General features: G+C 41.8%; 5 protein-coding genes across 9 annotated transcripts in view; 2 read left to right on the top strand and 3 right to left on the bottom strand.

The window, feature by feature from the left end:
• Positions 1-21: 21 nt before the first annotated feature.
• On the bottom strand, positions 22-7,252 carry cmpk (cytidylate kinase). The gene is made up of 6 exons (XM_058064986.1): positions 6,984-7,252; positions 4,211-4,357; positions 2,389-2,541; positions 2,235-2,311; positions 1,983-2,079; positions 22-661 (listed from the first exon to the last, which is right to left on the bottom strand). The coding sequence occupies exons 1-6, from the start codon at positions 7,125-7,127 to the stop codon at positions 620-622; spliced, it is 660 nt and encodes a 219-aa protein (XP_057920969.1). The 5' UTR covers positions 7,128-7,252; the 3' UTR covers positions 22-619.
• On the top strand, positions 7,040-13,898 carry fam78ba (family with sequence similarity 78 member Ba). The gene is made up of 3 exons (XM_058064965.1): positions 7,040-8,499; positions 8,576-8,855; positions 12,099-13,898. Exons 1-3 carry the CDS (start codon positions 8,171-8,173, stop codon positions 12,339-12,341), a joined length of 852 nt encoding a protein of 283 aa, XP_057920948.1. The 5' UTR covers positions 7,040-8,170; the 3' UTR covers positions 12,342-13,898.
• slc35a3b (solute carrier family 35 member A3b) lies at positions 13,693-23,867 on the bottom strand. 5 transcript variants are annotated; one of them, XR_009126623.1, is made up of 9 exons: positions 23,378-23,861; positions 19,942-20,176; positions 19,683-19,837; positions 18,809-18,931; positions 18,546-18,720; positions 17,672-17,790; positions 15,983-16,116; positions 15,629-15,819; positions 13,693-15,545 (listed from the first exon to the last, which is right to left on the bottom strand). XR_009126623.1 is itself a non-coding variant. In XM_058064936.1 (8 exons), exons 1-8 carry the CDS (start codon positions 23,411-23,413, stop codon positions 15,726-15,728), a joined length of 1,071 nt encoding a protein of 356 aa, XP_057920919.1. In that variant the 5' UTR covers positions 23,414-23,861; the 3' UTR covers positions 13,693-15,725. The 5 variants fall into 5 exon arrangements, 2 of the variants coding, with proteins under 2 accessions (XP_057920919.1, XP_057920933.1); XR_009126622.1 differs by having other exon boundaries at positions 15,649-15,819; XM_058064936.1 differs by having other exon boundaries at positions 13,693-15,819.
• imp3 (IMP U3 small nucleolar ribonucleoprotein 3) lies at positions 23,868-25,364 on the top strand. The gene is made up of 7 exons (XM_058064999.1): positions 23,868-24,088; positions 24,189-24,296; positions 24,373-24,447; positions 24,518-24,597; positions 24,696-24,747; positions 24,844-24,916; positions 25,019-25,364. Exons 1-7 carry the CDS (start codon positions 23,952-23,954, stop codon positions 25,043-25,045), a joined length of 552 nt encoding a protein of 183 aa, XP_057920982.1. The 5' UTR covers positions 23,868-23,951; the 3' UTR covers positions 25,046-25,364.
• Positions 25,169-27,706, bottom strand: part of sec22ba (SEC22 homolog B, vesicle trafficking protein a) — a 4,191-nt gene continuing 1,653 nt past the window's right edge. Inside the window, exons 3-6 of the mRNA XM_058064979.1 lie at positions 27,507-27,616; positions 27,245-27,405; positions 26,985-27,131; positions 25,169-26,558 (exon numbers count right to left, since the gene is read on the bottom strand). Of these exons, the coding sequence (XP_057920962.1) occupies positions 26,404-26,558; positions 26,985-27,131; positions 27,245-27,405; positions 27,507-27,616 (573 nt within the window). The 3' untranslated portion in view covers positions 25,169-26,403. The remainder of the gene's footprint in view (positions 26,559-26,984; positions 27,132-27,244; positions 27,406-27,506; positions 27,617-27,706) is intronic.

Raw genomic sequence — 27,706 nt, 5'->3', positions numbered from 1 at the left:
AGCCAAAGTCAAAACTGAAAAGAATTGTTTCAACTTGTTTTATTTTCTGCAGATGTAACAAACTGTCTGTCATGTCAGGAGGTGTGGATATGACACTGTGCAGTTTTGTTAACAAATACTCCATGTGACAAAGCCCTACTTGGTCACGACCGTGAAAACACGTTCATGAAATATATAAGGCAGATAACGATGTGAAAACCAGCAGTTTTAGACCTTATAGGCTTCCCTTCATTCATGACAACATGGTTTGGTCTGAAAGCACCACTTGCTTCCTGTTTCAACCACATATTGCAAGGACATCTGCGATTCATGTCTGGCAACAGAACATTTTGTTCCTATACAAAGCCCTCAAACTATGACGGAAGACAAAAGTGCAGATGAGCCTCCGTTGTTTTCTCTATGAGCTGCTCTACTTTTCATTATTCGTTTATACTGCTTCCTACACAACAACAAAACAGTGCAGATTTTTTAAGATAAAGAAAATCATAAAGTAACGGAAAGTATAAAGACGTGAATGAATGCACATATAAACATTATGGTAATCATGATGAACTGGCAGATGATAAAAAGAAAAGTAAAAAGGTAAAAAAAATGAGCAGTGCCGACAGTGGGAGAGAAGTCAACCTTCTTTGTTCAAGATGAGCTGGACGTCAGCAAAGACCTGGAAACGACAAGAAGAACGTTGATCAACATACGGGTCAGAACAGCAGCAAAAAAAATGCATGCATGCGTTCAAATTTCCCGTTAATTCGTAACCTCCTTGGTGCAACACAGCAAGACACCTTTTCGTTTCCTGGTTGCTGCATGTATTTCAATGGGGGATTCATGCCTTGCGTTTTACAAAATACTGTACTTTTCTGCCACCTTGTGGCCGTTTTCTTAACTTGAAACTGCATCAAATATGGTCTCCTCTATTTTGGAGTTCATCTTCTATGTTTACTTCTTTCGTGTTTTTTTTGCGCTAGAGGCAAAGAGGTGATAATGCAACTCTACAATAAAAAAGAGCAGGTTTGGTGCAGTTTTAAATTGGCAAAATTGACTTTTATAAGAACTCTGCCTGGAACTTTCACCATAATCTTGTAGTGTTGAAGAAAACACATTGAGGGAAAAGTTGAATGCATTCACATGCGTGCACACACAGTTTGGTTGCAAATAGGAACATTTTAAATAGTAAAAATGGTGTTGTATTTGTAAATAAATGGTTATTTTCATAACTGGCGACTCCAAATTATCCATAGGTATGAATGTGAGTGTGAATGGTTGTTTGTCTATATGTGCCCTGTGATTGGCTGGCCACCAGTCCAGGCTGTACCCCACCTCTCGCCCAAAGACAGCTGGGATAGGCTCCAGCACCCCCGCGACCCTTGTCAGGAAAAACAGTAGAAAATGAATGAATTAATGGTTATTTTCATGTAAAACAACCATTTTTGTGTTACTTATGTTATGGCGGGCTGCACAGCAGACGAGTGGCGCACAGGCCACACACAACTAGGAGACATGAGTTCGATTCCACCCTCGGCCATCTCTGTGTGGAGTTACCATGTTCTCCCAGTGCATGCGTGGGTACTCCGGTTTCCTCCCCCATTCCAAAAACATGCTAGGTTACTAAACGACCCCAAATTGTCCATAGGTATGAATGTGAGTGTGAATGGTTGTTTGTCTATATGTGCCCTGTGATTGGCTGGCCACCAGTCCAGGGTGTACCCTGCCTCTCGCCCGAAGACAGCTGGGATAGGCTCCAGCACCCCCGCGACCCTCTTGGGGATAAGCGGAATGAATGTTATGGCATAGTTGTTTATGTATTTGGCTACATTTGTGTCAAAGTTAAAGTTATACATCGATTCAGCTGTATTTGGAGGACGCAAGTATTTAAGGGCTTTCTTCATATTGTGTTTACTTTGGAAAAATGTCGTTTCTGCTGCACTCTTGGCAAATTCAATGTCATCGACGTGGGTTTAGCAACAGTTCATGAGTAGGCTCACCTCCTCCACAGAACGAGAAGCGTCCACACAACGCACCTTGCCATGCTTCTCGTACAGCTCGATAATCGGCCGTGTGGACTGCAGGTATGTTTGGATTCTGGATCAGAAGCGGAAAGAATAATAATGTAGTTCAGGCACTCAAAGTGCTATACATTGGGTAAAATCAAAAAGTGAGAAAAATGTGCACCGGATTTTGGAAAATGTACAAATAAACAGAATATATGATTATTATGATTATTAATTCAACTGTACCGTTTCTCCAGGCTTTCTCTGTTGTCATCTGTGCGTCCACTGCTCTTCCCTCGTTCTAAACATCTTTTGATGCAAACCTGTTGATGGGTCAGGCAGAGTATGTCAAGAACCTTAGCTAGTTAACCGACTTCATAATAGCGTTTCTCTGACGCACCTCATTGCCGCAGTCAAAGAAAAGCACAAATTTGACATCTGCTTTTCCAGTCATGACGTTGTTCCAACCTTGGAGGTTGTCCTCATTGCGAGGAAACCCATCTATAAGGAAACGGTACTTTTGCTCATCTTTTTGCATGGTTTCCTCCATTGCCTGTAGGGAAGAACCAAATGTTATCAAACGGTGTACCTGTTGAAACACTATACAAAAGTGTTCTGTTTTCATAATGGTACATTTATTTGAACACACATACCTTTTACTTGGGTATACACCACATATTACACTACACATTACCTCCTCTTGGTTTCAAATTAATTGTTAATACATTTGTTCACTTCCTATTCAACATGTGCCCTTTACCAGCTGTGGAATAACATGAGAAAATGATCAATAAAACAGGAAATTGAAATCAATAGGAATAAATTGTTTAGCAGTTATAGTAAATTAAAAATAGATTTAGTGCTGTCAAATTAAATGAGCGCTAGACTGTGTGCGACTGTGTAGAGACACTCCACTGTGCTTCCGTCTGCCTTCATAAAAAGTAAAAAAGACACTAAAAAGTATCACGTGATGCCAACACGTTATTTTTCACAGTTTTGCTCAAACATACTGTACCTATGTTGTACTGCTGATTACTAAAAAAACATAAAAAGGTAGAAACAAACCTTTTTTTACCTGATGAAAGATGAGAGTCAAGTCTTTCTTTTGGTGTATTTGTTGTCTATGTAGCACCAAGAACATAATATTCTCTGTGTACCTTGAAAAGTCCGTCAAATAATCAAAAATGGCTGGGATTGAATGAGTTAATGTGGGACTTCCAGCTCATTATGACGCCTAGATTTATTTTCATTCACCCTATTAATGTCTACATTGTGTATATGTATTTTTGCATATGTGTCCTTACTGCTACTACAATAATCTGTTTTTAATCAAACCATCTTTTTAATTTAATCTGTGTGTTTTCTCCAGTGTAAAATGCAATAATATTGTCTGTGAATAATACTAGCGTCAGGTCTTTTTGTGATAATAATATATAGGGGACACAGTTTTGGTCCCAGTATAATAAGCATGATGTGTTTAAACCTGCAGATGTACATTCTACTAGCTTCACATAGTACTTCCAGTGTGCAGTTTTTTTATCCAGTTCAAAACGGACCCTCTGATCCCTACCATTCTAGTTTTGTAAATAGTATATTGTAATTAATAACCATTTTGATCAAATGTTTTTGGCAAATCCATAAATACTGCGGGTATACACCCATTTTTCACATGAGCAGATGTACTGGAATATGTTTCAGATTGGCCGGGCAAGGTTTTTCCTGTGTAAGCTGCATTTAGAGGTGAAAACAAAATGAAAATCAAAGAGCTGTCTACGGGTGAAAAATCAATCAGAACCATTGCCCAAACATTGGTCACAGACAGTACAGGCTTACTGGTTGGAGGAAAGTCTCATTAATGAGACCACTATAGTGCTTCGTTATCACTGTCCATTTCATAGTAGCAGATCACCTTTCACTTGGACAAAGATACCATCTTTATCCATGATGATGATGACTACTGCGTTTTAACAGTTTGGACCGGGCATGTAGCCAATGTTGATTTCATCACAGATCATTTTATATTGTCTGATTTTCACTTCCCTTTTCTTTTAGGCGTGCCTCACGTTTGACAGACAAAATGGAGGCTTTTTCTTGTTCCACTATTTTACTAACTACTCATTCATGAAATTAACATTAACAGTTCACAAAGAATTGCAAACAGATCTCAGGCTTGTCGTATTGATCAGACTCAACCTTTCTTGACATACATACCATATGCTTACCTTTCTAAGCAAGTTGATGGTGATCTCCACAGGGACAATTTTGCCTTCCTTGATGAAAGTGGCAATGAGTTGTCCGAACTCTGATCCTTCTCTGGCACGCTCTGCCCTCAGCAAGTCTCCAGCTGACAAATGGGTATAGTTGTAGTTCTGAGGTGGAAAACCAAGAGAGCTTTCAATTGGGTGCGACACAATTATGACAACACGCATCAACTGATAAAGGAGTTAAATAAATAAATGAACAGGACCAATCCCTTGCAGAAAGAGGAACTTTGGTTACATCCACAAAAGCGCTCGTTCTAAATGAATAGAGACTTTGTCATTCTGGCATGAACCATAGATGACTTGAGAGCCAACACCCAGTAATACACACATGCACTCTTGTGTTCAATATATTCAACCACACTAAAGTTGCAATGACAGAAACATATATATATTCAACCACAACAAAGTTGCAATGACAGAAACATATACATATATATATATATATATATATATATATATATATATTCAACCACAACAAAGTTGCAATGATAGAAACACATATATATACAGTGAAGAAAATAAGTATTTGAACACCCTGCTATTTTGCTATTTCTCCCACTTAGAAATCATGGAGGGGTCTGAAATTTTCATCGTAGGTGCATGTCCACTGTGAGAGAGATAAACTAAAAAGAAAAATCCAGAAATCACAATGCATGATTTTTTAACAATTTATTTGTGTGATACAGCTGCAAATAAGTATTTGAACACCTGAGAAAATGAATGTTAATATTTGGTACAGTAGCCTTTGTTTGCTATTACAGAGGTCAAACGTTTCCTGTAGTTTTTCACCAGGTTTGCACACACTGCAGGAGGGATCTTGGCCCACTCCTCCACACAGATCTTCTCTAGATCAGTCAGGTTTCTGGGCTGTCGCTGAGAAACACGGAGTTTGAGCTCCCTCCAAAGATTTTCGATTGGGTTCAGGTCTGGAGACTGGCTGGGCCATGCTAGAACCTTGATATGCTTCTTACGGAGCCACTCCTTGGTTTTCCTGGCTGTGTGCTTCGGGTCGTTGTCGTGTTGGAAGACCCAGCCACGACCCATCTTCAATGCTCTGACAGAGGGAAGGAGGTTGTTCCCCAAAATCTCACAATACACGGCCCCAGTCATCCTCTCTTTAATGCAGTGCACTCGTCCTGTCCCATGTGCAGAAAAACACCCCCAAAGCATGATGCTACCACCCCCATGCTTCACAGTAGGGATGGTGTTCTTCGGATTGTACTCTTCATTCTTCTTCCTCCAAACACGCTTATTGGAATTATGACCAAAAAGTTCTATTTTGGTCTCATCTGACCATAAAACTTTCTCCCATGACTCCTCTGTATCATCCAAATGGTCATATGCAAACTTAAGACGGGCCTTGACATGTGCTGGTTTAAGCAGGGGAACCTTTCGTGCCATGTATGATTTCACATCATGACGTCTTAGTGTATTACCTACAGTAACCTTGGAAACGGTGGTCCCAGCTCTTTTCAGGTCATTGACCAAGTCCTGTCGTGTAGTTCTGGGCTGATTCCTCACCTTTCTTAGAATCATTGAGACCCCACGAGGTGATATCTTGCATGGGGCTCCACTCCGATTGAGATTGACCGTCATGTTTAGCTTCTTCCATTTTCTAATGATAGCTCCAACAGTGGACCTTTTTTCACCAAGCTGCTTGGTAATTGCTCCGTAGCCCTTTCCAGCCTTGTGGAGGTGTACAATTTTGTCTCTGGTGTCTTTGGACAGCTCTTTGGTCTTCGCCATGTTACAAGTTAAAGTCTTACTGATTGTATGGGGTGGACAGGTGTCTTTATGCAGCTAACGACCTCAAACAGGTGCATCTGATTCAGGATGATACATGGAGTGCAGGTGGACTTCTAATGGGCAGACTAACAGGTCTTTCAGGGTCAGAATTCTAGATGATACACAGGTGTTCAAATACTTATTTGCAGCTGTATCACACAAATAAATTGTTAAAAAATCATGCATTGTGATTTCTGGATTTTTCTTTTTAGTTTATCTCTCTCACAGTGGACATGCACCTACGATGAAAATTTCAGACCCCTCCATGATTTCTAAGTGGGAGAAATAGCAAAATAGCAGGGTGTTCAAATACTTATTTTCTTCACTGTATATTCAACCACAACAAAGTTGCAATGACAGAAACACACACATATATATATATATATATATATATATATATATATTCAACCACAACAAAGTTGCAATGACAGAAACACATATATATATTCAACCACAACAAAGTTGCAATGACAGAAACACATATATATATTCAACCACAACAAAGTTGCAATGAGAGAAAAAGATGTTAGTTGGACATCAACACGGTTACATCACGAAGCAATGTCATTCTTCTCGGTTTATTTTGACTATATATGGATACCATTCAGCTGTTATGACTTTAACCTATTATTAAATTGTTTATTCATTCATTCATACAGTTTAGATATAAGACGGAAAGAAAGCGTAGGGTGCGTTTGTTATTTTAATGACTCGCACTCAAAAGTATGCTGTTAAAATTGAAGTAGCTAGCTAGCTAGGTTGCTAGCTAGCTAGCTAAAGCACAGGTTGGTCTTAGAGGACAACCGGAAGTCAAAGACGCTGCGATAATATTTACCCGAAAAGGGGCTCGCACACTTATCCTGACATCCAACACATACTCAAAAACCTAAACGTCTGTGACACAACAACTTGTTCGATTTACTCACGCCATCTCTTGGGAGCCTACCTCCACGATTTTGGCGCACTGGGTCCCTTTGCCGGCGCCAGGCCCGCCCAGAACGAACACAACCTGCGGCTTCGTCATCATCGACCCCCGGTATAACACGCTCGGCAGCCTCTTCGCTACGTTGCTAACCAAACGACCGATCATAAACCAGCCACACTGGCCCGAGATGTGAACCAGCCAGTCAGCGAAGACAGGAAACAACCCGGCGAGCCGTTGAATGCGTGTCACTTACGTATGAAAGAACTAAAGGACACTACTTCCGCAATTGGGCTCACTAGCCAATGAGATTTCAGGAGGGCGTGACGTACGGGTGTGTTTTTTTTCCTCCCAAACAAGGGGTCGGGTGACGCCACTCCCCTGTCTTTCCAGCATCAGCACCTCCAAACCAAATCCACCGAGGCGAACCGCACCGAGAACAGGATGCTATCGGGTCCACGGCCAGGATCCAGATACTGTCACTGTTGTTTTTTCTCACATTTATATCGCCTCGTTCATGATGTACCATTCATGCATCTGTAAGAATGGAAGCAGGCGGAGAGCTTTAAAATAGCCTCTCCCATCACAAGCCACTTTGCTGGCCTTCGCTCGTTTGATGGAGCTCCTTTTTCATTTAGGTCAAAGTGATGCAGAGCGGGGGTTTATCTTTTGAGGACACCGCACGAATGTAGCGCTAATAGAAGGGAGCCAGGCAAAAAAAAACAAAAGGCATCCATCCCCCTTCTTCCTCTGGCGCACCTGGCATCCCCGTCGCCCCTTGACATGACAGCAGCGCGGAACCGGGAGCAGAGCAGCAGCAGCAGCAGGATCGAGCGGCACCGTGCAGCCGGACGTGTGGACTCGACAAGGAATAAAGGAGCCTCCGGACGCACGGCGGAGAATCAGCAGCAGCAGCCTCGGGCAGGCCGGATTGCAGTTTGCGGGGACGAGCGCCAAGGGCAGTGCGGCAGTCAGCAAGCAGACCGGTGGGAGGAGGAGGCTGCAGTGATCTGTGATACTTCCCAGCTAGTCCCTCCGCTGCCCTTTCACCTCCATAGCATCTCCAATATATGCTAGTGTAAGCTGATTTTTTTTTAATGTTTGATGAATGGTGGGTGCTTTTCTTACCACCGCTTCCCTCCGAAACTGTCAGAGATGAGAAGCTATTAAAAGCCATTCTTTCAGGCAAGGGTGGAACCTGAAGGGGACTGATGTGCATGTTGGCCAGGTGTCATTTCCTCCCTTGGTTTTTCTTCACTCTGCTGGTCAGCTGCACTATGGGATGTATTCAAAGCATCGCGTGCAAGCCCCGCATCAGACGGGAGAATATTGTGGTGTATGAGGTGTCAGCGTCTATTGACCAGTGCCCCACTATCATTGAGGAGAACTCACCCATCGTACTTCGCTACAAGACGCCGTACTTTAGAGCTTCGGCAGGCGTTGTCATGCCACCGGTGCCGCGGAATGAAACTTGGGTGGTGGGCTGGATCCAAGCCTGCACCCAAATGGAGTTCTACAACACATACGGTGACATCGGCATGTAAGTACACAACAAGGAGGTTGTTTGTTTTCATATGCAAAACACACAACATGTGTACATCCTGTTCTGTTATAAGGTCCAGTTGGGAGTTGCCGGAGCTGCGAGAGGGTCGGGTCAAGGCCATCAGCGACTCAGACGGCGTTAGCTATCCCTGGTACGGAAACACCACCGAGACGGTCACACTCACCGGTCCCACATCGAAACCATCCCGCTTGACGGTCAGCATGAACGACAACTTCTACCCGAGCGTGACCTGGGCTGTTCCCATCAGCAACAGCAACACACCCATGCTGACCCACATCACCAGGGATCAGAGCTTCATCACCTGGCTGGTGGCCATGAACTCCATCACTAAGGTGGGTCGTCAACATGCTATTTCACTATTTAGCTCTCCCAGCCTCCGAGCACGCCATAACATTGTAAGAATAGCAACAGGTGGACCTCTGGTATGTTTTTAATTTCTCTTGTCTAGTACTATATAGTAATCTATAAAGTATCGTTAAGTATAGTAAAAACTATAAAGTATAGTAGTATATAGTAATCCCTCATTTATCGTGGTTAATTTCCATGAAGTAGAATTCCCTATTTATAACTTGAATATATCCATAGAGCATAGAAAACCAGTTTATGACCTTCTAAATACTGTTTTTAATATTATCAGAGTCCTCAAGATGTGAAATAACACCCCTATAGTCACCTTTACACTCATATGAAAAGCCATAGCATTTCAGTATGTGGAATCAATCTATGGAATGGATTGAGTAAGGAAATCAAACAATGCACAACGATGAGCCAATTCAAGAAACAATACAAGCAGTTGATGTTTGCTAAATACAAGGATGAAGAGTCTTGAACCAGTCATGATGTGCTATATATATCACTATATTGACACTTACTATGGTACACATTATGTCATTGGATGCTCATATCACCTCGTACTTTGGTACTTTTTTAAAGATAAAATTTAAAAAAAGAAAAAAAATGAAACTATATTATGAAAGCAGGAAGTGAACAAATGTAACAGATACTGATTGTAAAAGTACCAGATGGAGGGGTAGGATTTAATAAGCTTTGCTTCTTCCTACTCCTTTTGGACATGTGGAACTGGGAACTGATTATGGGATGCATTCACTTGTAATCTGATGCATGTTCAAATGAAATAAAACCATTACCATTACAATATTACCCAATATCATAGACATAATAATGTAAAATATGACATATTAGACATCAAAACATAACATCTCGCCTCTCGCCATAGCATTGGGAGAGTTTCTTGTTGTTGTTTTTCTGAACAAACTATGGCAAACGACGGCCCGGGGGCTACATACGGTCCACCAGGCATTTGAATCCGTCCCGCCAGTTGCTTTCTAAGTATTTCAACTTTTAACATAAAAACTGGCAACAAGTCGGATGTCTTATTCAGTAAAAAAACGAACAAAAAAAACTGTAAAATTAAATTTCGTGGTTTGATGCGGTCTGATGTTTAAAGTGCTTTGGAAAAAAGGGACGTATAGAAAATATTAACAAATATTTACATATTTACAACATGTAGCTAATAGTATGACACTTTCACAGATAAAATTTGACAAATAATTCAAGGTGGATTGATAGAATTATAAGCATAAAATAGTATATATACAGTGAAGAAAATAAGTATTTGAACACCCTGCTATTTTGCTATTTCTCCCACTTAGAAATCATGGAGGGGTCTGAAATTTTCATCGTAGGTGCATGTCCACTGTGAGAGAGATAAACTAAAAAGAAAAATCCAGAAATCACAATGCATGATTTTTTAACAATTTATTTGTGTGATACAGCTGCAAATAAGTATTTGAACACCTGAGAAAATGAATGTTAATATTTGGTACAGTAGCCTTTGTTTGCTATTACAGAGGTCAAACGTTTCCTGTAGTTTTTCACCAGGTTTGCACACACTGCAGGAGGGATCTTGGCCCACTCCTCCACACAGATCTTCTCTAGATCAGTCAGGTTTCTGGGCTGTCGCTGAGAAACACGGAGTTTGAGCTCCCTCCAAAGATTTTCGATTGGGTTCAGGTCTGGAGACTGGCTGGGCCATGCTAGAACCTTGATATGCTTCTTACGGAGCCACTCCTTGGTTTTCCTGGCTGTGTGCTTCGGGTCGTTGTCGTGTTGGAAGACCCAGCCACGACCCATCTTCAATGCTCTGACAGAGGGAAGGAGGTTGTTCCCCAAAATCTCACAATACACGGCCCCAGTCATCCTCTCTTTAATGCAGTGCACTCGTCCTGTCCCATGTGCAGAAAAACACCCCCAAAGCATGATGCTACCACCCCCATGCTTCACAGTAGGGATGGTGTTCTTCGGATTGTACTCTTCATTCTTCTTCCTCCAAACACGCTTATTGGAATTATGACCAAAAAGTTCTATTTTGGTCTCATCTGACCATAAAACTTTCTCCCATGACTCCTCTGTATCATCCAAATGGTCATATGCAAACTTAAGACGGGCCTTGACATGTGCTGGTTTAAGCAGGGGAACCTTTCGTGCCATGCATGATTTCACATCATGACGTCTTAGTGTATTACCTACAGTAACCTTGGAAACGGTGGTCCCAGCTCTTTTCAGGTCATTGACCAAGTCCTGTCGTGTAGTTCTGGGCTGATTCCTCACCTTTCTTAGAATCATTGAGACCCCACGAGGTGATATCTTGCATGGGGCTCCACTCCGATTGAGATTGACCGTCATGTTTAGCTTCTTCCATTTTCTAATGATAGCTCCAACAGTGGACCTTTTTTCACCAAGCTGCTTGGTAATTGCTCCGTAGCCCTTTCCAGCCTTGTGGAGGTGTACAATTTTGTCTCTGGTGTCTTTGGACAGCTCTTTGGTCTTCGCCATGTTACAAGTTAAAGTCTTACTGATTGTATGGGGTGGACAGGTGTCTTTATGCAGCTAACGACCTCAAACAGGTGCATCTGATTCAGGATGATACATGGAGTGCAGGTGGACTTCTAATGGGCAGACTAACAGGTCTTTCAGGGTCAGAATTCTAGATGATACACAGGTGTTCAAATACTTATTTGCAGCTGTATCACACAAATAAATTGTTAAAAAATCATGCATTGTGATTTCTGGATTTTTCTGTTTAGTTTATCTCTCTCACAGTGGACATGCACCTACGATGAAAATTTCAGACCCCTCCATGATTTCTAAGTGGGAGAAATAGCAAAATAGCAGGGTGTTCAAATACTTATTTTCTTCACTGTACATATATTCTGCCCCCCCCCCGGACAGTTTTGTTAACTCAGCACGGCCCACGAGTCAAAAAGTTTGCCCACCCCTGTTCTATTGGATTCTATTGGATCACCTGGATTGTATGGCAAGTGAACAATGGTAGTTGAAGAGAGAAAGGGAGGGTTCAGGAGCTATATGTCATCTAATAATTCCAACGGTGGCTTTTATTGCAAATGTTGATCCAAAATCAAAGAAAGTCAACAAGTTCACAGTTGTAAATATATTTCTGTATTTTTTCTATAGTCACTCCAGATGGCGAATGTTCTCTCTATCTATCAAATGGGGTTTGAACACAGCGCTACCTGTACTTTTTCTTATCCCAGGAGCGTATTGTACTTCAGACGGTGCAGTGGCGTATGAGGGTGGACATCACCGTCGACCCCGACATGCCACTCGGCTCCCGAGCCTCACTTGTGGGTCGTCCTTATCAGGAGCAGCCGCACATCCTCAACTACCAGGAGCCCATCCCTCCCAACGCCCTGGGGAGGCCAAACGCCAATGATGCCCAAGTGCTAATGTGGAGACCGCGGCGAGGGGCGCCACTAGTCGTTATACCGCCAAAATAAGAACCTCGGATGTTTTGTTATTGTCTCTTCTTGAAGGTGTTAAAGCCAAACAAGCGATGAGTGGTTCAGAATGAACGTCTGCAGAGAACTGGCGTTACATCAAGTGTTATTTGGCCAAGAGTTGCATTTAAAGAGCTTTGCCAGCATTTTTACAACTAATGAACCCTTTTTAGATGCACCAACAGAGGTATTTGACCCCAAATGAGAACTGCATCCTGCATCCTTATGTAGATCCTATTTGCATGCGATGAGCAAAACCGTTCTTGACAAGATTAAGAATCGTAATTGTTTTGTATACTTTGAGGACTTTTTGTGATTTTGAGAAGTCACATCAGCTAAAAAGAAACAAACAGCAGGCTGATGATACCTCTTCAGTGCCATTAAAGGCCTTCAGCACACTCATTTTCAGAGTTAAAGAATGTATTAAGATGAATTTAAAAGATGGTTTTAGGTTAAGAGTGTGTATCAGTCTTTAAGTCAGAAGGAAATTTGCATCACTGGAGTTTATAGCACAATGAGAAAGCATTGGGTAACACATTTAAAAACAAAACGCTAATTGCACATGTCGCATTTGGAACCAGGACGAACTCTACTTAAATAGTTAAGCGAATGTTACGCTAATCAGGCCATCTTGTCATCGCATACATTTTTAGACAATCAGGGAATCCGAAGCGGAATTAAAAACAGAACATATATTTGACACAAGGATGGATCGTTGTTAACATTTCATCCACTCATCTGCGGTGAATATCTGCAGATAATCACCAATGAAAGCCTTCCTGTGTCGTGGGTTCTGATCCGGTTCATGCTGAGCTCCGTCCGTCCGTCCGTGTGTCTTTGCCCTGCCACTCCACAAACAAGTCACATGACTTATCTTCCATCTGTGCTTCTCTCCAGGTTCACGTCTCACCCATACCCATCTGCCTCATTTCTCTTGTCCACCACCTCAGCGCACCAACACACTACCTCCATTCCAAACTGCTCATTTGCTCTGAAGGCCACAACTATGCAAAGGTTGTCTGAGTGTATATATAAAAAAAATAATAATAATAATCTGGAAAATTTTTCATCTGCAGTTGTTTGTAAGGGATGTTTGTTGAATAAAATGGCCAATACTACCATGTAAATACCTAAAAAAGATACTCTTGAGATGTATTGATTCACCTTCGTGTGTTTGCTGTAGAGCAGCTCATTCAGCAACATTTGTCTGTTGCTATAGAGACTGCTTTGGGTTTCTCAGAGTGCAGTGGAATTACAAAAAAAATGTTCAAAGTATCCATCTATGTGTGTGTGTGTGTATGTGAAAGAGAAAGATTCACACAAGTCATTATGTTCATTTTTATGTGAAGAATGAAAAAAAATGGAATTTATTCATTTGTTGCTACTCACAGACATCAATTTGCCACTCGGAGGAACGTCCTCCTTATTGCAGAATGGCTGCTTTTTATTCCACCACTAGATGGAAGCTCAGTCAAGAATTCTCTCCTTGAAACGCCCATTTTTTTTAACACAAACACTCCCTTGTAACCAACAACCAGGCCTTTATATATATGGATTCATAACATGTTACTACTGCATTCTTAATATAAAATGCCTTATCTACTCAAGGTTTGCATGTATAAAAAACACTTGATAGCATAAATCTACTTGATGATGCAATAAGGATTGCAAAATCGCACTCGCATTTATTAATTCATTCATTTTCTACCGCTTAGTCTCACGAGGGTCACGGGTATGCTGGAGCCTATCCCAGCTGTCTTCAGGTGAGAGGCGGCATCCACCCTGGACTGGTGGCCAGCCAATCACAGGGCACATATAAACAAACAACCATTCACACTCACATTCATACCTATGGATTTGGAATTTGGAGTGGCCAGTCTTTGGAATGTGGGAGGAAACCGGAGTACCCGGAGAAAACCCATGCATGCACGGGGAGAACATGCAAACTCTACACAGAGATGGCCAGCGGTGGAACAAACTCGGGTCTCCTAGCTGTGTGGCCTGCGTGCTAACCACTCGACCGCCATGCAGCCCGCCATAACATAAGTAACACAAAAGAGGTTGTTTTACATAAAAAAATAACCATTTATTTACAAATACAACACCATGAATTATTTAAAATGTTCCTAATTGAAAATGAATAGTTTGTGCACGCATGTGAATGCCCTCAATATGTAATCTCTTCAACACTACAAGATTATGGGAAAGTTACAGGAGTTCTTATAAACGTTTAAGGCACTGTTTAAAACTGCACCAAACATGCTCTCTTTTATTGTAGAGTTGCATTATCACCTCTTTTTGCCTCTAATGCAAAAAAACGTGAAAGAAGTAAACATAGAAGATGAACTCCACAATATGTTTTTGGAATGTGGGTGGAAACCAGAGGGGGAGAACATGCATATTATGAGAAGTATTGTAAGGAGAAAGTGCAAATGTAATTATTTTGCACCTACAATGTGATTTATAAAACGCGGCCAATGTATTTGTGCCTATTTTTAAGGAAGGCAGGTCCAAACTGGCCCAGCGTTACGCACGGCCGTTGTCGAGGAGAATGCATAGTGTGACAGATGTGTGATCATATGTGATCATGACAGATGCCAGAGCGAGAGAATATTGCGTTTGTAAACATATTTGGAGAGTCAGAAATAAAGACATTTGTTTTTTTGCGGCCACACAAAGAAGCCATGCCTTATAGCTCCTATGGGGAAACTCCTTCCATGCACCCTGTGTGGATGTTAGTGTGGATTTCACCTGGCAATGTATCTATCAAAATAATATCTAAGTAGATAACGCTATTTAAGTACATTTTCCACATGTTCACATGAATATCATAACCTAATACATCATACATGGAAGTGTTTAATAGGCTGTAGAGTAAACATTCATTCATTCATTTTCTACCGCTTATCCTCATGTGGGTTGCGGGGGTGCTGGAGCCTACCCCAGCTGTCTTCGGGCGAGAGGCGGGGTACACCCTGAACTGGTCGCCAGCCAATCACAGGGCACATATAGACAAACAACCATTCACACTCACATTGAGTAAACGTATATGTACATATTAAATGACAAAATACACTAATAGGGTAATTATTATGATGATGTTCTGTCTTCCTTTGCATCCTCCATCGCAACCTGCTCCAAACTCTCCATGGTGACAACCAGTAGAAGATGCAAAATCATGAATAGGGCTGTCCATTTTTGTATCTGTAATCATAATAGATAAGCTGCAACACGTCCACTAATTCAACGTGACATTTTTTTAGCTTGTGTTATTTGGGATGCAGTACATTTGGGAACGTCTAGTTACAGGTGGTATCGTGTCCACAGAGTCCTGCTCTGTTGGTGTTGTGCTGCTGTGGCGCTGCCAGGCCGGACTTCTCTCCTTTATACTTTCACAGCGCTGCCACTGACAGGTTTGCGCTCGTAGCCGTACATAAATGTGGCTGCAATAACCAGTGCTGCCCCTGAGAAAAACACACTGACAAAAGAGCAAGGAGACGGCAGAGGGAATAAAAGAGGTGATTGACATGAGGACGTTTGTATACTACGTGAACTACAAGCAGCCATGTTGTTTTTTTATTATGCTCAGTGGTTATTTGCAATGTAAATGACTTGTGTGTCATTAGCATGCATGTGTTTACCTGGAAGGGTGAAAGTCCTTCAGTAGGAAATATGAGATCAGCGTGGACACAATGATGGACAGAGAGGTAGCAAATCCTTTGAGGATGTTGTCGGCATATTTAATGACCACAGCTACAACCAAGCCGCCTAAAGCCTGCAGGAACACAAACAAACGGTGTTTGATGCTGTCTTCTGAGCACGCTGCAAAAAACATGCACCGCAGTACACAAACACATGCACTGGAATCCATTAAGGTACCACGTGTCGCTTTATGAATATAGGTGGAAATAGGTAAAGACACACACACATATATATAATATATATATATATATACATATATATTGATTCATTCATTTTCTACCGCTTATCCTCACAAGGGTCACGGGTGGTGCTGGAGCCTATCCCAGCCGTCTTCGGACGAGAGGCGGGGTACACCCTGGACTGGTGGCCAGCCAATCACAGGGCACATATAGACAAACAACCATTCACACTCACATTCATACCTATGGACAATTTGGAGTGGCCAATTAACCTAGCATGTTTTTGGAATGTGGGAGGAAACCGGAGTACCCGGAGAAACATGCAAACTCCACACAGAGATGACTGAGGGTGGGATTGAACCCAGGTCTCCCAGCTGTGTGGCCTGCATGCTAATCACTCGACGGCCGTGCGGCCCGCCATAACATAAGTAACACAAAAGAGGTTGTTTTACATTAAAACCTAGCATGTTTTTGGAATGTGGGAGGAAACCGGAATACCCAGGGAAAACCCACGCATGCACGGGGAGAACATGCAAACTCCACACAGAGATGGCCGAGGGCGGAATTGAACTCGGGTCTCCTAGATGTGAGGCCTGCGTGCTAACCACTTGTGCGCCGTGTGTGTGTGTATATATAAAATATATATATATATATATATATATATATATATATATATATATATATATATATATACATATACATATACATATACATATACATCTTCCATACATCAAAAGTAACACAGCATTTCAGAAAAAACAGTAAAATATGGTGGTGGTAGTATGATGGTCTGGGGTGTTTTGCTGCTTCAGGACCTGGAAGACTTGCTGTGAGAAATGAAACCATGAATTCTGCCGTCTACCAAAAAAAATCCTGAAGGAGAATGTCCGGTCATCTGTTGGTGACCTCCAGCTGAATCCAACTTAGGTTCTTCAGAAGGACAATGATCCAAAATACACCAGCAAGTCCACCTCTCAATGGCTCCATGGTCCTGACCTGAATCCTATTGAGATGCTGTGTCATGAACTTAAAAAGTCTTCATGCTGGAAAAGCCTCCCATGTTGCTGAATGACAACAATTCTGCAAAGATGAGTGGGACAAAATTCTTCCATAGCGCTGGAAGAGACTCATTGCAATTTACGTATCTCAAACGCTTGATTGCAGTTGTTGCTGCTAAGGGTGACCCAACCAGTTATTAGGTTTAGGGGGCAATCACTTTTTCACACAGGGCCATGTAGGTTGGGGTTCTTTTCCTCCCTTAATAATAAGGGTTTCATTTCAAAAATGCATTTTGTGTTGAGTTGTATTGTCATTGGCTAATATTTCAATGTATTTGATGATCTGAAACATTTCAGAGTAACAACACTTTTCCACATCACGGTACTTGACAAAGCATGAATGAATGAGTAATAAATTCATCAAATGTGAAGACAAATATCGTGACCATACCTGTAGGATGACAACTATGCAGGTGATCGGATTGTAGCCTTGAAACATTCCAGACTGTGCGACTCTCCTTCCATCATACACTAACATCCCGACAGTACCAAACACAAACCCGAACAAACCTGCAGTGAAGTCAAGAGAATCAGGCTTTAAAAACAACATGAATTATTATTATTATTATTATTATTATTCACGGCTGCACAGCGGTCGAGTGGTTAGCGCACAGACCTCGCAGCTAGGAGACCCAGGTTCAATTCCACCCTCGGCCATCTCTGTGTGGAGTTTGCATGTTTTCCCCATGCATGGGTTTTTTCCGGGTACTCCGGTTTCCTCCCACATTCCAAAAACATGCTAGGTTAATTAGCGACTCCAAATTGTCCATAGGTATGAATGTGAGTGTGAATGGTTGTTTGTCTATATGTGCCCTGTGATTGGCTGGCGACCAGTCCAGGGTGTACCCCGCCTCTCACCGGGATAGGACAGCTGGGATAGGCTCCAGCACCCCCGGCGACCCTCATGAGGATAAGCGGTAAAAAAATGAATGAATGAATGAATTATTATTCACCATATTTACTTCAAACCTATGGAAAATTTAGAGTCGCCAATTAACTTAATAGGAACATTTTTGGAATGTGGGAGAAAACCCACACACGCACGGGAAGAACATGCAAACTCCACACAGAGATTCACATTTACACTGCATATGTGTGATCGTTATCGGTATCAGTATCGGCCGATTTCACTCATAGATGATCGGTATTGGTATCGGCAACATAAAACCCTGATCAGAACATCCCTAAAGTTATTCTCCAAACTTCTGAGCATAATAGTACAAATATATGAAAACACACAGAAAAAAAAGAGTATATTTACTCACCCAATTGTATGTTTCGAACCCACAAACTCTGTTTAGTCTCCTTGAGGATTTTCTCAAAGTAAACTCCAGCAAAGCCACTGGATATGCAGGCCATCAGCACAGCCATCAGCCCCACAAACTGGATGCTGGCAGAAAGGACCTTCTGCTCTGAGTCTCCTTCAGACTCGGTGGGCCACTGTGGAGGTTAGAGTTAAAAAAAAAAAAAAAAATACAGGCAATACAATATGTTCGACTAAAAGTATTTCTTCACTTTCAGTGACTACCTGCACTAAAGTGACCCCAGCCATGAGGAGGAGCAGAGAGAGCCACTGATGGAATCGAAGCCTTCTCCCCAGCATGGAGACGGAAAACAGAGCAGTGGTCAGAATCTTCAGCTGGTATGTGACCTGAATAAAACAAAAAATGATGATTATCCTGCCAGCAAATAAGACATTTTTCATATACAGGGGTATGAAAAAGTTTGGGCACCCCTCATCATTTAAATCACTGGTTGTTGGGATCAGAAATTTCAGTTAAATATAACATATATCAGGCTGCACGGTGGACTAGTGGTTAGCATGCTGGCCTCACAGCTAGGAGACCCGAGTTCAATTCCACCCTCGGCTATCTCTGTGTGGAGTTTGTATGTTCTCCCTGTGCATGCGTGGGTTTTCTCCGGGTACTCCAGTTTCCTACCCCATTCCAAAAATGAATGTGAATGGTTGTTTGACTATACGTGCCCTGTGATTGGCTGGCCACCAGTCCAGGGTGTACCCCGCTTATCGCCCAAAGACAGCTGGGTTAGGCTCCAGCACCCCTGTGACCCTCGTGAGGATAAGCGGTAGAAAATGAATGAATGAATGAATGAATAACATATATCAGGCTGCACGGTGGACGAGTGGTTATCATGTAGGCCTCACAGCTAGAAAACCCGAGTTCAATTCCACCCTCGGCTATCTCTGTGTGGAGTTTGCATGTTCTCCCCGTGCATGGGTGAGTTTTCTCCAGGTACTCCGGTTTCCGTCCCCATTCCAGGGTGTACCCCACCTCTCACCCAAAGACAGCTGGGATAGGCTCCAGCACCTCCACGACCCTCATGAGGATAAGCGGTAGAAAATGACTGAATGAATGAAGCAGCACATATCCTGTATGTGTGACCTGATAGGTGGCTGCATCCAGGTTGGATAAGGCAACATAGAGAAGATTGTTCTGCAGGGTGTAGATTCCTGCAGGAATAGCCAACTTCAGTGTCTCCAGAGGCCTGCTCACAATCTCCTCCTTCAGCAACTGGTTGATGGCCCGCACACTGAAATCTAACAGAGACAGAGAGGGTCTTGTCAGCCGCTCAGGGAGCAAAGAGACAGCCAAGCACTGAGATGATACAGAAGCATTAAAAAAAGAAAAACCTGCTACTTACTGTTCTCCAAGAAGACTAGCAAGGTGCAGATGATGATTTTGATCACCTCTGCTGACACTACGGCAGACGAGGCCAGGTAGCGGGGGCCATCTTCCTTCAGAGTGCGAGAGTAGCGCATGGTGAGTACCAGTGAGGTGGTCTGCAACACCAGCACCCCCAATGATAGGTACTTCAGCCTCTTGGAGTGTGGGGACACCATGTTGGAGGACGCTCTGTGGGGGGATGCGGACGAGACCTTTGGGAAAAGTTAGAAAAACACTTTTAAAATCACTCCTTGAAATGCATTGTGGGCTGTGGTTAGGATGCAGGGCACACAGCTAAGAGACCGGTGTTCGATTGCACCCTCAGCCATCTCTGTGTGGAGTTTGCATGTTCTCCCCGTGCATGCGTGGGTTTTCTCCGGGTACTCTGGTTTCCTCCCACATTCCAAAAACATGCTAGGTTAATTGGCCACTCCAAATTGTCCATAGGTATGAATGTGAGTGTGAATGGTTGTTTGTCTATATGTGCCCTGTGATTGGCTGGCCACCAGTCCAGGGTGCCTCTCGCCCGAAGACAGCTGGGATAGGCTCCAGCACCCCCCGCGACCCTGAATGAATTAATGAATTAATGAAGGAATTATTAGAGCCCTCTAGACATGAGATAACAGCCCTACAATCACTTTAACACTCATATTAGCCAATACAAAGAACAAAATCTATAAAGCTGGGATGGATGGATGGATGGATGGATGGATGGATGGGTGGATGGGTGGATGGGTGGATGGGTGGATGGGTGGATGGGTGGATGGATGGATGGATGGATGGATGGATAGACGGACAGACAGACGGACAGACAGACGGACGGACGGACGGACGGACGGACGGACGGACGGACGGACGGACGGACGGACGGACGGACGGACGGACGGACGGACGGACGGACGGACGGACGGACAGACAGACAGACAGACAGACAGACAGACAGACAGACAGACAGACAGACAGACAGACAGACAGACAGACAGACAGACAGATAGATAGATAGATAGATAGATAGATAGATAGATAGATAGATAGATAGATAGATAGATAGATAGATAGATAGATAGATAGATAGATAGATAGAGCTGGGGGTGGAGCTAATTAAACAGTTTCGGTGGATGGCAGGAATGAAGTGCAGATTCTGGATGGTCTAGAAAGCTTTCACTGCTCTAAAGGAGGATTGTGAATGATGGGCTAAATTCCTTCCCCTTTAAAGAGCAACCTGTGTTAACATTTCAAAAAACACCTTAAACATTTATACTGCAATGCGTCTTCGTGTCACTCAAAAACTTGCCCCAATATGACAAGCCGGGAGTTTTGTAACTCATACATGAACGCATCAGCTACAAAAAGTTGAAAAGTTAACGCTTTCATCGATATTATCAGAGACTTACATTTTCGGACTGATGCATCTTCTCTCCTGACACGCGTCGCGTTCTCTTGTTAGTGCATCGCCATGCTAGGTAATGTTAAAAAAAAATCACCATTGACTTGCAGTAACGTCTCAAACAGGTTTGGTGGGAAGGAAGTTGCATATTTTCCTTTCGTGAACTAAATATCCAGAGTGGCTCGGCTGGATTGTTTGCTTTGTGTGCTCCTTTCACTAGCATCTGTAACTAGCATGAAGGTTAACCCGGATCTCAGCAACCCTAAACAAGCTCAGTTTTAACTTCCCCTTCTCGTAAAATTTCAACCAAGCAGGTCCTTGACAAGGATAGAAGTGAGTGTGATTGGTCTGTTGGGGGGACAAAGTCCAATGTCGGAAATGTGTCATACTACAGAGGTGGGTATTCTGTTGGGAAAAAAAAAAGTGTGTAGACAGAATAAGAGGTGTGGCGTGTAAACACACTGACCTCCTTCTGTGGCACAGTTTAACAGTGCACAATCCCTCTCAGTGTATACATCCAACAAACTCTCCCCTCACTCCTCCTCTCCTCCGCTCTTTCCATACATTGAAAACACTGTCGGCTCTCAACGTGAAGTCAAAACGCTTCACTTTTGTTGGTTACATATTAACTCATGATGTGTTCAGGGTTTTTTGGTAAACAGCAGAATTCATGGTTCCATTTATCACAACAAATCTTCCAAAAAGCCATTGATCCATCATACTACCACCACCATATTTTACTGTTGGTATGATGTTCTTTTTCTGAAATGTAGGGTTACTTTTAAGCCAGATGGAATGGGATACACAACTTTTTTCTCGTCAGAGTATTTTCCCCAAAGGTCTTTGGGATCATCTATTGGGGCCTGCGGTTCTTTAAATGTTGTTGGGTCTTTTGTTTTGTCTTTTGTGACCTCTTGGATCAGTTATCACTGCGCTCTTGAGGTCATTTAGGTCGGCCGGCCACTCCTAGGAAGGTTCACCACCGTTGTTTCATGTTTTCGCCATTTGTGGATAATGGCTCTTGCTGTGGTTTGCTGGTGTCCCAAACTCATTGAGCTCAATCTCAGTTATGTATTAACAGACAGGCAATCACTTTTTCCACACAGGGTCTTGTAGGTTTTTCTTTCTTAATAAAGTTTGACATTTTGTGTTCAGTTGTGTTGTCATCTGCTAATATTTATATTTGTTTGATGATCTGAAAAATTTAAGTGTCCACTTTTTTACATCACTGTATACATATATCTCTGTAGCATATACAATAAATTACTTCACATTGTTTTTAACAGTGAAGCCGGCGTGAGGCCTTCTTCACCACCTGGAGCAACATTCAAATACCTCTAGAAACATTGGCATCAAACATGCGCAAACCTATTTTGGAGATTAACAAGAATGCTGCATCTACTCATCTACTAGTCCTTTTTTGAACATTTCCATTTTAGGGGGTTTGGGATTTTTTTGAGTTATGGTTTGAAACTTTTAATCAGCGGAAACAGTGGCTACATTGGTGTAAACATAAGATGTAACTAAGAATTAAAAGATAATTTACCTCTACTTTGTGTATGCTGATGGAGATTGAAGTGGCAGGTTGTTATTTGCTCTATAGGGAGGTGACTAAAACAAATATTGAACCGTGGCATTCACCCGGATGCAAACCATTTAGAACACAAACCGGTGGGTGCAACAGTCCAGTGTTTAGTTTCAAGTTCATTCACTTGCTGTCACATACAGTATTACTATATATATATATATATATATATATATATATATATATATATATATATATATATATATATATATATATATATATATATATATATATATATATATATATATATATATATATATATATATATATATATATATATATATATATATATATATATATATATATATACTAGTATATACTACTTGACATGAAGAAAGTCATTTGTAGGCATATTAGAGACATTTCCAAAATGGGATGAACAGCAATCCTTGCATGCAGATAAAGTGATCTACCCAGCATCCATCAAATAGTGTACTTTACCTGAAAGATGAAGTAGATGACTCTGGGGACGCTCATTAGCTGGATGGTGGTTTTCCCCCCTTTTTCCTGCTTTCAACAAAATATACTTCAGAGGTTAGTTTGACTTCCATCCCAAGAGTGGATGGCAAAAGTGAAATAGTTGACAGTACACAGCTCTCCTTTTGGGGCGGAGGTAGAAGGCCCCCCTTTCTCACTGCTGTCTATTAAAATACTGAGGATGAATGCCCTCTACTGGACAAATTAATGTTACAATTTGGAACTGCAATGTTAAATTGCTTAGCGAATTAAGGCCTTTATTATTTGTACTTCAAATTCTTTCAGATGAGGTTAAATAATTTCAAATGAGGTCGTGTGTTAATTTGTATTAAAAAAAAAAAAGATTAGTCAAAACCGCAAGTTGGTCCACAATAGCATTGTTTTTAACCGCCTTGTCAACAGATGGCGCTGTTTAAATTCCAGGTGTCGACTGGCAACAAATTCAGATCACGTGTTTCCTGTTTCCATCCAAACTGCAGCAACGTGAGAATTCCGGAAATACAGTTTGTAGAGAGCGTTGTTCTATTTCTTTCTAAAAATGGTCCGTAAATTGAAATACCATGAACAAAAATTGCTGAAGAAGGTGGATTTTATTAACTGGGAGGTAGATAACAACCTCCACGAGGTGAAAGTGTTGCGGAAATACCACATCGAGAAGAGGGAAGACTACACTAAGTAAGCATTCGCGTCGCTATGTGTTCGCCATGGTTCTTCCGTGTTTGAAACCGCACTGCCATTGAGTGTGAACTATCCTATTAACGTCTTAATTTCACAGGTACAACAAATTGAGTCGCAATATACGAGACCTGGCCCAAAAAATTCGAGACCTGGACGAGAAAGATGGCTTTAGAGCTCAGAGCACACATCGACTACTGGAAAAACTGTAAGTGTGAATGTGCATCCTAATTTCCGGTGGATGGGGTCAGTTTATAAATCACTTATTGTGTCTCAATATTAAGGTACGGCGTTGGACTAATCCCCACAAAACAGAATCTGTCCCTTACAGAGAAGGTCACAGCATCCTCCTTCTGCAGGTACAACACTTTACCTGTGAATACATTAACAACATACCCGTTTATCCAATGACTGTTGTCACTCCCACAGGAGGAGACTACCCTGCGTGATGCTGAGGCTCCGTATGGCTGAGAACCTAAAAACCGCCATCACCTTTATCGAGCAAGCGCGTATCCTTTACTGATGTTGCCGTCGTGACTGCATATTCATTCAGTATTGTTGTGTTGGAGACTAAAACTGGTTTCTTTGGACCTTGACTTGATTTCAGATGTACGTGTCGGCCCTGAGATTGTCACAGATCCAGCATTTCTTGTCACAAGGCTAGTTTTTCGAAGTTAACCATCACTTGAATACTTGAACACACTGCTGTACTGTACATGTTATAATCTATGACCCCCCCCTTCATATCTTTATAGAAACATGGAAGATTTTGTTACCTGGGTGGATTCATCCAAAATCAAACAGCATGTCATGAATTATAATGATCAGGTGAGGATTGTCGGCCATTGCTGTACTTATTGCAAACTCCATATTTATGGAAAGATCATGCAAGTTTTACATAATATAAATGACCATTGCTTCTCTTTGCAGAGAGACGACTTTGACATGTTGGCTTAAATCTTTCATCATGTTCTTCAAAGAGGAGCGGCTACAGCTGAAATATTTTACTGGAGGCAAGCTAAGTCTTCCCGCTACACTCAACAACATGAGCAAGGACTCTACAGTCGCAATCATTTTTAATATAGTGAAAAAAATGTACATCTTATTTGTGATGCATTAAAATATATATTGGTGTATCAAGCTGCTCAACACCACAAGAGTTCCTGAGATGCTGTTTTCTTTGAACCTGAGCAGACTTCTGATACTTGGTACAGAGATAAAGCTATCGATGCTTGGTTTTGATTGATACATTTTTTTGGGAACAAAACTGATTTATATTGCAGGATCAAATCGGGATAAAATTGCCCAGCCCTACAGCACACACTGGGGGAAAAAAGTATTTTCAAGTCATCCGACTGAAGTCCAAGTCGAGTTGCTATCTCTGATATTATCGTGTCCAAAGTCATCAAAGCTGTGACTCGAGTCCACACCTCAGTCCAGACCCAACAGTGTTAAGTTTTGCAGGATTCCTTATCTAGTTGGAACATGTTTACGAGCCCTCTGGACATGAATTAACACCCCTATAGTCACCTTTACATTCGTATCACTCATAGACAAAATAAGACATGATATAGACTCTCATGTTAGCATTGAAAAAGTTCCTTGTTGTCCCAGTAGCTAGCTGACACCTAGTGATCAGTGTATAGTACTACATACCACAAAGTCAATGCATTTTCTGAAAGCCTTATAGTTGTGTAGTTATTTTTATGCTTGAAAATACTTTTAGGCCAGAAATATGTACACTTTGCTACAAAAAATATATATATTTTGAATAATAGGATGTTAACCATAAAACAGCAAACAAAAGTGACGCAAAATTTGAAGCGCCATGTGGTGAGGGGCTACTACTCAAATGATTATCTTGCAATTGACTAATAGATGCGAATATGCAGTATCACAATATGCCGAGTGTGTGATGAGTATGTAGTTTTGTATAGTTTGAAATGAAACGGTCATTTTAATAATTATTTAATCCTCAATAAGACAATTGTGTTACCCTCAAACAATAAGCTTTTTGAAATCACAGTTTTAAGACCTTCAACTTAGATGCTTTCATCTTGGTGTTGAAATAGATCTCCTTAAAACATGTAAGCACAAGTCAAGACCAAGTTCGCTTCTTTAACGCACCACGTAGTCTGCTTCCAAAGCATGGCTTCATCCCACCAACCTGCAGCCGAGTCTGTCCTCAAGTGTCCATAGCATGATGGCTTTGTTGGATCATTTAGCTTCACACACACACATGACCTGTTACGGCACAGCGGTACTCGGCCTGTATGATCCACCTTCCATGAGAAATGCTCCTAAAATGCATCCCATCAGAGCCACCAGAAGCGCACGTAGATGACGAGCGTGACAAAGAAGACCGCCACTGCAGCGACTTTGGCATACGTGGAGCGGGTGTTGAGATACTTTGCGTCACTGCGGTACTTCTTTGACAGTGTGGACAGGTTGCTGGCTTTTGTGTCTAAGGCTGGAAGAGAACCAGTTATCAGATGCACATAAATGTCTGAAATACATTCTGGATCAACATTTTAAGAACAGTTGAAAAATGTACATGACTCACAATTTCATGTTATGTTTAATGTTATAAACATTAAACTCATCACACAGCGACTTAACACAAACATACCTCAGAAATATAGAAACATGTATTAATACAAGTTTAACATGAAGTGTTTCCATAATACATTTGTTTGTTTGCATATACACCTTTTGAGTGTTAGGTGACTGTGTGCTGAATTTAGTGTTAGTAAAGTGTGAGTCAGACTTATATGTTATACTGGTATGTATACTCTTTTGTATGCTCTTTATGAGTGACTCATACTATGTTACATGGGTTTGGCGTTAGCCAGGACATCACACCACCTACTGGTAATTTTAAAATGACCATATTTACCCGAAAGTGCTTCTCCTCGTTGCAGAACTTCCTCAATATTGGCCACCATAATTTTTTGAACATCCTGTAGCTCTGTGTTGATACTGCCCAAGTTCCTCCTAGCCCTGCTGTCAATGTATGACTTTTTTGTTTTCTGGATGTACGTGTCTGGAATTGAAAAGAACAAAAAAAATTAGACGTTAGGGTTAATGTCAGTCAAGATTGCACACACACACACACTCAAACAAATTGTCTTTCTGGGCGAAAGTGGCAAGTTTTACCAAACTCGATGAAGGAGTACGACCTCGTCACCATTGGAACTTTCCTTCCATACCGGTCAGAAAACTCCCTGTGGAGGTCCTCAAGGTATGCAAAGACGATTTTCTTGGGAAAAGTGGGCTCACAGATGGCCAGGTAGCAAACACCTTCTGCTATTAAATAACTGAGAATAAGAAGTATTATTGACATTGTACAGACATACATCAACTTAAAACAAACATAGCAATACTGGACTTATTTGGCTTGCTTCCTGTGTTGACTTACTGAAAACTCATGTCCTGTGCTTCCACGGTACAGCGGTCTGGACTCTGAGCATTCAGTTTACGGCACAGCTGCTTGGCTTGTCTCTGGTACTGCTGGAGGTCTCTTCCAGACTGCCAACAATATTATTTACATTTTAGATATTACAGTGATGGGGGTGATTTCAATTAATAATTCTGCATGATAAATATGGCAATGTTTTG

Source organism: Doryrhamphus excisus, chromosome 1 (genome assembly GCF_030265055.1).
Source record: "Doryrhamphus excisus isolate RoL2022-K1 chromosome 1, RoL_Dexc_1.0, whole genome shotgun sequence".
Taxonomy (NCBI): domain Eukaryota; kingdom Metazoa; phylum Chordata; class Actinopteri; order Syngnathiformes; family Syngnathidae; genus Doryrhamphus; species Doryrhamphus excisus.
The sequence above is the reverse complement of the archived record's forward strand: the minus strand, read 5'-3'. Positions and strand labels throughout refer to the sequence as shown.